Source organism: Pangasianodon hypophthalmus, chromosome 6 (genome assembly GCF_027358585.1).
Source record: "Pangasianodon hypophthalmus isolate fPanHyp1 chromosome 6, fPanHyp1.pri, whole genome shotgun sequence".
Lineage (NCBI taxonomy): Eukaryota > Metazoa > Chordata > Actinopteri > Siluriformes > Pangasiidae > Pangasianodon > Pangasianodon hypophthalmus.
Window position 1 is genome coordinate 23,104,880 of NC_069715.1, and position 14,692 is coordinate 23,119,571.

General features: G+C 43.5%; 1 protein-coding gene across 3 annotated transcripts in view; it reads left to right on the forward strand.

Moving 5' to 3' along the window:
- The first annotated feature begins 16 nt into the window (after positions 1-16).
- The window catches only part of LOC113526468 (rho guanine nucleotide exchange factor 17), a 121,156-nt gene continuing 106,480 nt past the window's right edge, over positions 17-14,692 (forward strand). The window contains exons 1-2 of one of the 3 annotated variants that reach the window (XM_026913526.3): positions 17-1,071; positions 1,159-4,781. In XM_026913526.3, the coding sequence (XP_026769327.3) occupies positions 528-1,071; positions 1,159-4,781 (4,167 nt within the window). In that variant the 5' untranslated portion in view covers positions 17-527. Of the gene's footprint in view, positions 4,782-14,692 lie in introns of all 3 variants that reach the window. The other 2 variants (XM_026913527.3, XM_026913525.3) reach the window with 2 other exon arrangements.

Here is a 14,692-nt window from a genome sequence, read left to right on the forward strand (position 1 = left end):
TCCCTCACTCCCACCAGCCATTTAGGCATGCAAAACACACACAAAAAAACACAGCACATAAGTCAACCTTAATGATGTCAGAATCACGGTGAGCACACTGGTGTCGCAAAGAAAGATGCGTTCACGCAGAGACGCTCTCAGCTTCCGAAATGGGATTTACTTTGGGCAAACTTTCTGTGGAGTTCAACAAGTTGGAAGCTTGCTGGTCAGACTTTGAGCCTCTTTTCCTCCTTCATGGATGGAAATCAAGCGGAAGGAAAGCAATACTGGGAAACTCGCGCTTGCGTCAGTTTCCCTAAGGTGTAAAGTTTCGTAAAGTTTCGTAAAGTTTCCTAAGTTTGTTGTTGTGTAAAAACAGAGCCGGGTCAATGGGGACGCGGCGTTAGTTTACAGGTTGTAAAAGCAAAGACGCAAAACAAAACAAAACAAAAGGCTGTGGATCTATCGATGAACTAAAAACAAACAAAAAACAACAACAAAAACGAGGGAGTTTAGACGCCAGAAAGTCGGGAGGGAAGACAGACGCGATGGCAGAGAAGGAGACGCAGAGCAAAGCTGCGGTTTACCGGAGTGTCTCTTTCAAAAAGCTGCACAATTGGAAGGCCAATAAAAGCGGCTCGGGAGCCGAGGATCAGCGCCACGGATCGGAGGATTTGGAGACTGGAGGAGCCCTTCCCCCTCCGGCTGCACAGCCCTCGGATATGCGCAGTGCTGCTGTGGCTAGAAAAGTTTCCAAAATCTCAGCAGCCAGCCTCTCGAGGGCAGAGCTGAAGAAGGGTTCCACTCATACCATTTCACCCTCAATCCGCCAGCTCTCAGAAAAGTTTGGAACAAACACAAATTCAGGCAGCACTTCAGTCCTTCAGTCTGCAGTTTCACACAGGATTAGATCTCCAGATGGACCGTCTTCCCAGGATATTTCAGGATGTTTCCCTGATCAGGGCAAAGATCTTTCAGGAACCCTGACCGACAAACTTTTGGATCATAAGTGTCAAGAATCCGTCTCTGGCTCGGATTCGGATAGAGGTCATAAACGGAGGGTTCGAATGATCGGAGGTGGCACACAGGCAGGTAAGAGTGATTATTCTGAAATCAGTGATGGCTCTGACAGCTTTAGTGGTAACACTTTAAATTCAGAAGATGATATTTGTGTCCTAGGAATTTCAACATGCAAGTCTCATCGCCACCATCGCTCTTCCCTAGGCGAAACTATTCATGTTGATTCAAGCTGGCCAAGCGTTACAAAAATTAGAGAGCTTTTTGGGGATGGTCACAGAAAGAAGCACAAGTCAATGTCAGATGGAGAGGACTTGAAATCTGATGACTATCACCTTCACCATTCCTACAGCACAAAAGACGGCAACACGTCCTCAGACAAGAGCGACAGGCAGTCGCCACTGCAGCCAAGAGGACACTGGCAGAATACAAACAGCTCAGATCATGATGCTAACAGACATCAGGGTATGGACTCTGCTTTTAGCACAGAAAAGCATTCTCATGATGGTGATCTTAGCTCTGTGACGAGAAAACTGTCAACGGATAGAAGTAGAGTTGAGACTCACAAAAGTAGCAGAAAGGGCTGGACGGACAGTGACCCCCGACCCACTCCACCCACCCCTCCACCTCGCAGTAGTTCTGTTGCACTGCCTCTCAGGTCCCATTCGTGTGCTCACAGTGAGCAGCTGCAGGAGCAGAGACAGTGGGCGAAGCAGCCGCAGCCATCAGATAGTTTGCATTCCTCGCATAGTTCCTCAAAACCACAGACGGGCTCCTCCGTGGAATCGGTCAGCACTCGTGAGAGATTAAGCTCTGGAGAAGAGGAGGACGAGTCTGGAGGGCAGACAGGTAGAAAAACACTCTCATTTGTGCACAGCAGTGAAGGAATTGGCACACACATTTCAAGGAACAAGCATGATGCCTGGGCCAAACTCTCTCATAGGTCTTCAGGTAGTGAGGAAGACAGCCCAGCAGGATTAGCTCATCAAGTTCGACGTCGTTCTTTGAGGAAAAAGAAGAAAAGCAATTGCAGTAGAGAGAATGAGGAGTCTGATGACAGTGACGACCAGCATGTGATGATGGAGCACCTGGAGCGCAACCAGCGTTCATGTGATTCCCAGATGGAGGGACATAGGCTTGACAGCTTACGGTCTAAGGCCTGCTGTAGTGGGCAGATGTGGGAGAGAGGGCACACGGCTCGAGGTTCCTCTGTGGTTCAGGACAGTTATAGGCGCCTTTGTAAAGCTTCTGAGGGTCAAGTTGGCACCAGTAATGTCCCATTTGTGTCACGTGTATCAAAGGTAACCATTCCCTCATTTCTCTCCACACCCTTGGGGTCACGCTGTAGCAGCAGATATTCCAGTACTGAGACTCTGAAGGCTGAAGATCTTGTGAGTTCAACGTCCAACAGAGCCTCATCTTCTGTCCTAAGCAAAACATATCATGGCAATGCTACTATGTACCGCTCACCTAGTTTTGGGCATGGAGACAATTTTTCTCGTGCCCCTGTCCGTGTTCGTCCCTGGTTGGTGCCTAGCTTGAAACAAGGAGAAGGCATTCGTAATGCTGCAGAAAACAGACTTGGACGCCGTTCTGTCAGTCATGAAAAAGATAAAGACAGAATATCCATGTCAAATCCTGATATTGCTTCAGAAACTTTGTCACTGCTGAGTTACCTGAAAACTGATTTATCAGAGCTAAGGATGAAGAAGAGAGGCCAAGATGGTGAGGAAGGTCTGAACTCCAGCCTTCAGGGTGCTCAAAGCGTATCAAATATGTACAGAATGGGCTCAAGAACCTCAGGGTTGAACTCCAGAAGGCCCTCGCTAAAGGATCTCACTGCTACTTTGAGGAGGACCAAATCTTTCACTTACTCAGAGAAACCATTAGGGTCAGCTATGAGGAGTTCCTCTGAGCAAAGACTGGACTGTGAAAGTGATGGAGATCGAGTAGTCATCTCTGATAGAGAGGTGGAGAGTGATGATTGCAGAGGTTGTTATGACTATGAAGAGCAAATGCCAACCCCTCTACAAGATCGCTACGTTCAAGAAGCAAGACAGGTAATAAGGGATATTTGTCAAATGAGTGCTAACAAGGATTATGATGATGATGATATTGAAGGCTTTAAAAGAAATGGGACTTTTGATGTGGTGGAAGCTAATAAAGAAACTAATATGACAAAGCAAGTGGAGAGGATGGATGGACAGATTGTAGATACTGTAAACAAAAAACAGGCTGATATAGAAAGTGGAAAATGTTTACCAAGGGGAAATTCAGAGGAGAACATGTTTGGTGATAAGTCATTGGATGAACTTTCAGGACATGAATCAAGTCTGACAGATGAAGGAATTGTCACAGAGCCGGAGGCTGGCTCATATGGAGGGCTGTCCTCTGGCACAGACTTGCTAGGCCAGACGCTCACTGTTTGGACTCAGTCTGGACTGTATGAGGAACAGTCATCCAACATGACGCCGGAGAAGTCTCTTTCCGCTCCTGCCCCATCTGTGAGGACAGAATATGAGGCAGTAGCTATAGGAGGAGATGTAAGCATCAGTAAAAATGTAAACCAGGCTTCTTTAGAGGCTCCGCCTACTCCCAGCGCTCTTCGAAGACGGAGAAAATTCTCCACAGCTGCCAACAATGGCTCAGACTCCAGCAATGGCAGTAATGGGGAGTCAAATGGTGAGTCTGCTTACCGCTCTCTCAGCGATCCCATGCCACACCGAAGTCGCTCGGTGGCAGAGGATGGCAGTAACAGCTTTTCTATGGACAGCAATCTACTTGGCTCACTCTCTCTAAACTCAAAGGTGGGTGTAAGTGCAGACTCCTCTGCAGCAGATCTGTCAGAGTGTACCGGCAGTGCAGCTAGTGACCTGTCAGTGTATAGTGACTCTCTGCGGGATTACAGCACTGTGATACAGAGCATAGTGCATGAACCAGGTGCAATGGACAAGCTCATTGATGAGAAGGCAAACGGAAAAGCAGTGAAAAAGAAAAGCTTTAGTGACCCCAGCAGACGGGGAGAACTGGCTTCTCCTGCCCTTGAAGTCAGGAAACATCCTAACGAACCTATTAACGAGTTAGAGCAGCCCATTCCTCCTTCCAGCAGTGAGCCGATCTTGTCGGAGCAAAGAGATGAGTTGTGGGAGCTGAACAGTGAGCAATGTCAGCCATATTCCAACAGGAGGACTCGATCCCAATCAGAGCATGTTTTGCCCTGTCATCTTGACCGCAATGGAGTTAATAAAGATGGCAACGAGGAGCCAAAGTTGCCCTTTGACCCAAAGCTGGCCCAGGTGTTGTCTCCTTGCATAAGTCGTCGCGGTTACAAGAAACGCACACACCGAGTGACACATCAACAGTCTTGTGATTATGGGGACCAGTTAGACGAGCAGCAAGAGGATCAAAACTTTGAAGATCATCTGGATCCTTCCAATCCCTCCATCCCGCCTCAGCTTTCTGTACCTAAAATAAGGCCCAAACACGTACGCCATGCCAGTGAGCCTGCAACATTTGTGCCCATTACACCATCTAACCAGCCGCGTAGCAGCTCCCAACACCTCTCAAGACACAGACAAGAAGAGGGAACTCCGTCTTTGGAGGATGTGACGGAACAGTACATTCTGGCCTTGAATTCACCTGAGGGATCTTCAGAAGCCCCCACTGATGGAGCTGTTGTGGAAGGTACCAGCTCTGCTCCTGCAACAGCCACCACTGACCCCAAACTGCAGAGGAAATGCAGCGATGAGCTGACCCAGGCCCCGCTTAAAACCAAACCACGAGTGGTAGGTGACATGTATCTTTGTTGTATTTGAGTTTTATGTCTATATGATGCTGGTGTGTAAATATTAAATGTGTGTGGTGGTGTATGCAAGTGTCCATGCAAAGGGAAAATCACTCTTTGTTTTGTATTGCTTAAGCTGAAACCACCGAAATGTGCACCGAAGGCTTAAGTTTTTTAGCTGATAAGGAATTGTACCTGTAATACTAAATTATTCAGTCCAAGTATGAATGACCTTTTGTAAATGGAGTGTTGGACTGCATTAGACCAAAGATAGAAAGATGGATCAATCATCCTGTAGGGTAGTCAGAGCTAGGCCTAGATCTTGGAACAGCGTGTGCATGTGTGTGCATGTGTGTGTCAGAAGTGGTATCCATGCCCGATGGTCTCCTTTTGTGAAACATATTGCCTCAGATTCCAGTGAAGTCCCTTCATGGCACGAGATCTGTTTTTGTTTTTGTTTTTGAAAGATTAGATGCAAACGAAGGTGCAAATAGCAATCTTTTTCTCAGGAGTTTTGTTTCTTCTATTCCTCAGACGTTTGCTAAGTATGAATGTATGCCTTTTTGTGTGTGTGTGTATATGTGTTTCTGATGTGCCCCATATGCCTCACTTTCTTCAGTGGAAGTGCATACTTTTTTCCCTAGCTGTTTGAAAAGTCATGCTCATTCTTTCCTGGCATGTTTTGGACAGATCATTTTACCTCCTTGTGTATTTAGATAACAATTTAGCTCAGGGAACAGTTTGTTATAACATTTCTAATGGCTGCCTAGCTGTCGTTCCTGTGAAATGTCCTCAATATAGTTTAGATTTAAGAGTGCACTGCACTTGGTTATATATAGATTGAGATTTATTAGAAGGTGTTATGCATTTTCAAAGATTAGTTTCTTCTCTGTATGTGTATAATGAATCCACCCTTTTGTAGGGCAAAGCTAGGTTGTATTCTCTTTTAGCACCTTTTATGGTTGTGTACTTTCTCTAGATTTTGTTGGTGCCTGACTGTTCGTGATTCTTGGAGTACTGCTGAAATTTAGGCTGCTGATTGTGATGGGTGCTAATGAATTACCCTTATTGATACTATGTTGGTTAGCCAACATTCCTGGGTCGTGAAATTTAAATGCTTCTTTTTGTATGGTTAATGAAGTGTCATTATGACCTAGATAAGAGTTAAAATGCCTTGCTGGCCTTGACTTTCAGCTTGGATAATTTGAGTCCAATCTGAGTCATCATTCACAGTAGTCTCTCTGTCTCCTACATGCATACACACTTGCTTTGAGGCAAAGACTTTGGCACACTCAAAATCTTGTTGCAGAAAAGACACCGTAAATAAAAAATGAAGCATTAGCACCTGATTGTCTAGGCTTGTGTCTGGCAAATGAATAAAGGTAAGTGAAAATAAACACACTATCTGTGTACCGGAATAGTAGCCTCAGGAATCCTGCTTCGTGACCTTTTTATAATGTGGTTCAGTGTTTGCTTCATGAGTCGCATTAGAATTTATTATTTTTTTTTTTAAATAAGGTACAGACTCAGGCTATTCCCATCAGGTCCTATCTGGCATACACGCAATCAGAAATATGACGTACATAGTTTAAAATGTTTGAAAACATGGACAGATAAAACACACTGTAAATCTAGTATCTAAAATCTATGTTTGATAATCAGCAAAAAGCCAGATTCTGATTTGTTCACCTTTACATGTAACTTTTTGACTCGTTCAGAAAGACATCATCATTTGCGAGCACAACATACTTAAACAGCACTTAGAGGAAAGGAAAAAAACAATATAAAAACCAGCATAATGCCTTAGTAAGGCACTGGTCCACCATTAGCCTCCAAAACAGCTTTGACGTGCATTGATGTAGATTGGATACAGCGTTTCCTTTCATTTGTAACCTGTCTGTAGCTCCACAAATCTTCTATGAAAGTAAGACATTAAATATTGGTAGCTGATTAGTGCTACACTAGGGATTATCTTTCAATACATATTAATGCAAAAAGGCTAGCTTGGTAGTTAGCTACTCTCACTTTATAAAGTATCAAATGCAATAAGGTATTAAATACACTGAGAGGTTTAGCTTTGATGGGGTCCACAGGAGTTCATTTATAAGGATGACCTCACCATCCTGGGAGGCATTAGAGTTTGGATGTGGTCTCGAACTGTCTGGTAGTGTTAAACATTGAAAAGTTTACACTTCTTGTTGCCAGAAGAAGAATACCATGCAGTTTCTCACAAAACAGCTGAATTGGTGGGATCATTCTCTGGAATCTCTTGATTGCACCAGTGACGTAATGAGTAATGTTTATTGTGTTAGGTGAAGATTATCATTAGCAGAACCACTGGGTTTAATGGTTTGGGTGTGTTGGACGAGAGCACCCTGTTTTTATCATTACTGCTGTGTGTGTGTGTGTGTGTGTGTGTGTGTGTGTGTGTGTGAGAGAGAGAGAGGGAGAGAGCGCGAGAGAGAAACGGGGAGCAAAAACCTGCTGGCTAAGCATTTCTTTAAGGAGTGTGTGACGCAAGCAGATGGTGTGAACACCCAAACATACTTGTGGTTGAGTAGACGGAAGGACACGTACCATGAACTCACCCGTGGAAGGGAGCAATTGGTGAAGTTTGTCTTTTATGCCATGAACACCGTACTCTTTTGATCCCAGAGAGTGGAGAGGATAGAGAAAGGAGGGAGGATAGAGCATAGGGTTAGAAGAATGAAAGAGAAGAATGAAAGGGTGTGGTGTCTTTTTTTGGAAAAAGAGAAAAGAGAGATAGCGAGTTAACACCTATGTATGCTCATTGTGCTGCTGAGTGTGTGCACTTCATTTGTAAAAAAGAAAACGTGCCTGCACTATGGACAGTAATTTAGCATCAACATCTAGAGGAACATGAGAATTTGCTGAAATGTTCTTCCATCTGGTAAATACACACCATTGTGTGGGTATGAGTGTGTGTGTGTGTGTGTGTGTGTGTGTGTGTGTATTTACATGAGTGTATTTCTGGAGTCTTGGCCTGCTCCTCTGACAGCGGTGATCCTTTGCAGACAGGAAGCCGGAGAACAGAAACAGGAAGTTGTTGTGGTTACTGATGTACTTGATGAGTTGCAGAGAAGGATGCTGGGAGAATGCTGCTAGAGACTTCCAGGCCTGAAGCAACATAGTGTTCTCTGCTGATCTCACACCCATTATTTAATTATCTCTCCCTGTACAGTTTTAAATGTGTCCCTTGGAGTGCAGTAATTAACTGATTCACTCAGTACACTTTAACTGCTCCTTTCCACTAATCCTTAACTGATCCCCCTGATGCGCAACATACAGGCTTTAACTGATCTCAAATATTATCTAGCTAGCTAACCTTTTCTGCGCAGTCTCTAACTAGTATTAAATGATACTTAAGGATATACAGTCCTTGATTCTATCTGGGATTCATTGTAGTATTAACCATTACCTTACAGTAGTCTGTGATTGGAAGTGGCTGTTACACAGATGGTAAGGTGTTAAGGTATGACCTCTGACCTTCGCCTTTGCCTGCTTTGCCTTGACCCTGACCCAAACCAGGAAATTTTCTCTCTGCCTTGTTCTGTCATTCTGTCCACATTCTCCACACCTTTTGTCTTTCTCTTTCTCTTTAAAGCCAGTGAAGGAGGCAATGCATAGTAGAGAGATGAGATCATCGCCTTCATTTTCTCTGCAGCAAGATTGGAGTGTGATATCAGGTAGAGAGCGCGGGGGGAGAGAGAGAGAGAGAGAGAGAGAGAGGTGGACTGAATAAAGGAGAAATGATATTGGGAAGACAGAACAGAGAAAGCACAAATAACTGAAAAGACTAGAATAGTGAGAAGAGAAAACAGAGAGATGATGGAGGAGACAAGTGTGAGGAGGAGGAGAAGGAGAAGAAGAAGAGGGAATCTGGTGGTTCTGTGGTTTTCAGTTAATCAAGCAGCAGGAATGTGGCCTATCTTTTCTCTCTGCATAAGAGCCTTGAGAAGCGGACCGTGTGTGTGTGTGTGTGTGTGTGTGTGTGTGTGCGTGCAGGTGTGTGTGTGTGTGTGTGGACTTTTTAAGTGATCTACTTCCTTACTTTCTTCACTTCAAATACAGAAAATCAAGGGAGAATCAGTTTGTCACATTTCAGTAACCTATCAGAGACCTCTATTTTTTTCCTCCACATCCTTCTGTCTCAGGAGATGAAGGACATCGCTTTATTTATCGACTCCGTCGCCTGTTCTCTCGCTCTTTTTTTTTTTTTTCTTTTCCTTTTTTCACATTATTTGCTCTATTTCTCTCTCTCTGATACAAACAAGGTAAACTTCAGAGAGTGATTGGAGAGTGGATTGCCCTGTGAGTGTGTGTTTATAGCGATGACTTCACCTTCATCAGATCCATCTTGCAATGAAGTCTTAAAGCCATAAAGGAACAGTCGGGCCATAATCTTATTGTATACAATGTTCCACTAACTCCAGAGGCAGTCAGTCAGCCAAGACATGACGTGTAGTTGAACTTGAACTATAGTTGCACTGGAGCTGTTGTAGCTAACAAATGAGGTAAGCTATAGTCTCTAGATTAGCATTATGCAAGCTGCATGTCCAAATTATCTCCCTAAATACATTAAGCGAGACTGAAAATTTTTAGCATTTTGCTTTTGGCAGAACTGCTCTGTTGAATTACCCACGCTAGGCCTTTAAATGCTAATTGTTACTGAACAGCAGCACTGGAAAACTTCCTAGAAAATGATGGTTTACTTGTATGTGTAGAGCACTATAATTAAATGTTTTTCTACCACTAAAGCTTCCACCAAGAATCCTTTACTATCCAAAGAACCCTTGAAAGAATGTAGTCAAGTTTCTCGTCAAGTTATTTAGTTTATTATGATGTTTAGCATGCACCATATATGCTGTGGCGGTGCAAAGGGTAGCCTTGCTGTCTGACAGCTCCAGGGTCCCAAGAGCTTGGGTTACTTTCTATGCAGAGTTTCACATGTTCGTCCCATGTTCATGTGGGTTTCCTCTGGGTTCTCCGGTTTCTTCACACCTCCCAAAACATACTGTAGGTACATGGATGGATGGTCTACTGGATTTTGCCCCTAAGTGTGAATGTGTGTGTGCATGGTGTCCTGTGATGGACTGGTGTCCCATCCGGGGTGCGTTCCCTCCACATGCCCAGTGTCCCTGGGGGATAGACTCTGGCTCCATTGCGAACCTGAGCAGGATAAAGTGCTTAGTGAAGAAGGGTAGCTGTTGTCTATGGACAAATTTGGGAGGGCACCCCATGATTCCTTGGATAATTCTGTTCATGGGACATGCAAAGAGAATATTTAATTAGCAATAGGAGTGTGTGCGTGTGAGAGAGAGAGATTGCACAGATGCAGTGTGCACTTGAATGGGTGTTGACTGATGGAGTGGAGTGGAGACAGTGTGTCTTCCAGATAATAAGGCCAAGACAGGAGGCTGCTGTGCTTAGCTGTACAGTCATGTGTGAGAGACACACACACACACACACACACATACACACACACATTTGCTTTACTATCCTTGTGAGGAGCTTCCATTGACATAATTATTAAAGCGGCTAATTAATGCGATGCCTACACCTAAATCTAACTCAAACTTTAACATCAGAAGAAACATTTTGGCTCTCTTATTTATTTGTTTGTTTGTTTGTTAATAAAAGTTGCAGTCTTTATATTAAAAAAGCAGTTCCTAGGGTTAGTTCATGAGGACCAGCCAAATGTCCAAATTGGGACATATGGGCCCAACCAAGATATAAAAACATGCCCCTCCTCCAAAATACAATTTGATGGAAACAAGCTGGCAACAAAATTGGCAAACGTCTCTTTTTGCACATTTCTTGTGCATTTTTATTGCTAGCAGGATGCAGATACAGTAAATAAAACTCAGTGAATAAGTCAGAATAAGTTCTAAAGTGCTGAAGTTTCCATTATCGTGAATATAAGCACCATGATATCACATGTGAATAATTGATTGCAGTAGCACTAATAATAACTCCATTGTATGGTCTGAAATTATACACTGCCAGATAAGAGTTATCCCAATTCAAGCAAATGATGTCAGTCTGATGTCAGAGACAAGCACTGAGATGACATGGTCTAGATTGAAGGCCTGCAAGATGGTTTTGTCAGTGTGCATATGTGTGTGTGTGTGTGTGTGTGTGTGTGTGTGTGCTTTTCTGTCATGCAGTGGACTCGGGCATGAGAAAGGGGTCGTAGGGTGATCAAGCCGCCAGGCGGGTTCTCTCTTTCCCATGGCACCTCTGGCGAAGCTCCAGAGTGTGTGTGTGTGTGTGTGTGTGTGTGTGTGTGTGTGTGTGTGTGTGTGCGTGCGTGCATATATTTTGGTGGGTACTATGTGTCCCCACAATAGTTTTTTGGATGGTCCCCACAAGGTTATCTATCTATCTATCTATCTATCTATCCAAACAAAGGGGGAAAATATTTCCTTTTGTTTACTTTAAGTTAATAACTATGTCAGTGGAAGGTCTTCACAAGGGTAATAAGGTGTGTGTGTGTGTGTGTGTGTGTGTGTTAGTTAGTTTGTTTCCTCTGATAGGCCCAGCCCTCTGTGGTCTCGCTATCATAAACAGGAGCAGAAGGGCGGGGCAGGAAAGGAGAGGGACAACTTTCTATCATTCATCTGGCTTTTTGTTCCTTGTCATTTCTCTCTCTCTCCCTCTCTCTCTATATATATGTATATTTGTGTGTGTGTGTGTGTGTGTGTGTGTGTGTGTGTGTGTGTGTGTATGTTTTGACCAAGCAAACGGAAAAGGCCTGTTCCCCAGTGAGGAAACATTTTGGAGGGAATTATCAGTGCATTTCCTACATGTGTCCATCCCCCCCGTATGCATCTCTCTCGCCCCCTCTTTCTCTCTCTCCCCTGCTTTCTCTGTCTCTCTCCCTCTGTCTCCCCCTCTCTCTCTCTGTCTCCATGTCTCTAAATGGATTAAATGTGTCCTTCTTGGCAATCCAGTTGCATAATTCACAGCATGAGAGTTGCATTGAAGTTGAAAAACATGGACAGAATTGTTCCTCAGACTGAGGAATCATGTTTTAGCAGTGTGGGATTTAAAGGCTGAGGTAAAATATGAGTAAGTGAATAAGAGAATCTTGAATGAGGATTACTCTCCACCTCCACCTGTTGTTCTCAGTTTTTCAGTCCTGCCTTTCCTCACTTTTTTCAGTTTCTCCTTGTCTTTGTCTCGCTTGTGTCTTTGGCCCTCCTCCACGCGCACACACACACGCACACACACGCGCACGCGCACACACACACACACGCGCGCACACACACACACGCATTAGAAGGGAGCCACCCTTCATAATTACAGAGTCTGGATGCTTATGTAAGGGGAGGCCCTCTGAAACAGCACTTTCTGATGATGGAGACTGTGTGTGTGTGTGTGTGCGTGTGTGTGTGTGTGTTTGTGTTTGCACTTCTAAGGATGTCATGTATACCCATGTGTAGATTGTGATTGAGCAGTGTGTGTGTGTGTGTGTGTGTGTGTGTGTGTGTGTGTGTATGCTTTGTGGTTGTTTGTGTGTTTGTAACAGAACAGTTCTCATTTGTGCATATTTGTGTGTGTGTGTGTCTGTGTCTATCTGTCTGTATGCACTGATGACCACTCGCTCTTTTTTTCTTTACTTGTTTCCCTCTGATGTGGTCTCGTCCTCTCTCTAACTCCTGTTATCCAGCCTGAACAGCATTGTCTGTCTGTGTGATGTGGGACTATTCAATTTCACTCTTTTTTTTTTTTTAACCCAGGAATCATTGTTTTCCGTAAGTTTGGAAGCGCCTCCTTGTGGAAAAATGACCCGAAGCCCCGAGAAAACTCCCCCCATATACTTGGATGAGTCTCATTCAGCTTTTCCATGCCTTTGTTCAGCCAATTAGCTTTTTATTTTTCACAGCTCGATGTAGGTTAATGCCTAGCATAAAAATGGTCTTAATTAGACATTATAATAGCTTAGCAACTTTAGCTACCTTAGCATTACCTCTTCGGTATATGGTGCTTTATATACTGAGCCTGTGAAAATGGAGGGGTTCTGCAAAAAAAAAATAAAAATGGCTGTAATGTAAACTGGTTAATGCAATATTTTTGTTAAACCTCTTGAATTAAAGCTGATACACTTCAGTCACATCTTGATTGCTTCATTTCAAATCCACTGTGGTGTACAGAGGCAAAACTACAAAAATTGTCACTGTCCAAATACCTATGGACCTGACTGTACATGCTATATGTCAAGAAACTATCCACATTAGATAATAAAGTAGCTTACTTTATTCTGTTCTTTGATTAAAACCAGCAGCCAAGTATACTAGCATTACCTCACATTACATTACATTACATTACATTAGGTAAACTGCTTTGTTATTATTAGTTAAAATCAGGCTAGTTTGCTAGCATCGTGAGTGAGCGTAGTACTGGCCAATAAAATGATGTCTGTATTGCAATAACGCTTTCCTTGTTAACAATGGCAAACTCATGGTTTGTGCTTAATACACACATCGTCCAAAGTGCGATTGGTTGTCATGTAATTAGCATACACAGATGACAGACAGTCTTTTCAGAATCAGGAGCATGCACGTATGTGAAAATACAAATGACGTTCAACTTAAAGCTATCATACAATGCTCCTGCTTACTACACACAATCACCCTACAGTTAACCACGTTGTGAGAAAATAATCGTAAAAAATAGTCTTTTATGTGCGATGCAAGGAGAGAAAACCACAGTTCATAGAGAAATGTTGACTATCAGATTCCTAGCTAATGCTAACTGTACTCAGTCTGATTCTATGGCTATAATCAGTCCCTCATGCTAACCATAGAATTAGCTGATGTTAACTGTCGTCATGCTGTTTTTAGCTAATGCTAAGTGTTGTCTGGCTGGTTCTTGGACTATAATCAGGCATTAATGCTAACTATAGACAGGCACTTAGCTAATGTTAACTGTAGCTACTGGGCTCGGACTGAAGGTAACAGAAGAGAAAGTCATCACACTTTTGGCTAATGCTAACTGTATTCATCCTGCATACTCTTGACTGAGCTTGGAGAACCATGACCTTAATGCTGAGGTTGGAAAAAGTGGACACTCGGAGGAAAGCTGCTAATTGAATATAAAAATCTTTTAAATAGCTTTTACATAAATGCTCAGGGTTAACTTGGATTTATTTGAACCACTTTTTTTTTAATTAATCTTCATTACGACATACAATGAATCTACAATATGACCGTCACATTTTATGTATTTGTAGACAATCTTGCAACATTCAATATTTCCAGTTATACATCATATATACACAGAAATCTGCCTAAAAAGTGAAGAATATGATATTTCCTCTTTTTTTCTTTTGTCACCATGTTGGAGTGTTGAGTGTTGGATGCTTTCCAGTTTCCACTTAGTCATGAACGCAACATTAATACAAAGATATCACATGTTTTGTAGAAATTTCTTACAATCTTTCCACCCAAACACAGTCGCACTGGCTGTTCAGCATAGGAATAAAAACCTATGTTCAGTCCTTAGCTATTTCTTCTCTGGAGTCCGAGCCCACTCGCTGGCCCTGGCACACAAAGTAGTCTCTTTAGTGGCCGAGGGCATAGCTCAGAGAGTGGGCAGCCGGGCCAGTGTGTGTGTGTGTGTTTGTGTGTGCGTGTGTGTGTGTGTATATGTGTGTGTGTGTGGGCGCGCCAGAGCATCGGTCAGTCTTCTGTGACTCGCATTTGCTCACTTGGCCTGGCAGGGCAACATGGGCACCCCTCATGATCCTTCTCAGGCCTGCTTTTAGGAGAACAGCCAAGACCCCTGGCCCATGGCATCAGCTCGCCGCTTTGCGTGCTCCTCACGTCGACGCAGTGATGTTAGAAAGACTTTTCCTCAGAGAAGCACCTCCTCCTGGAAGGGCCAGAA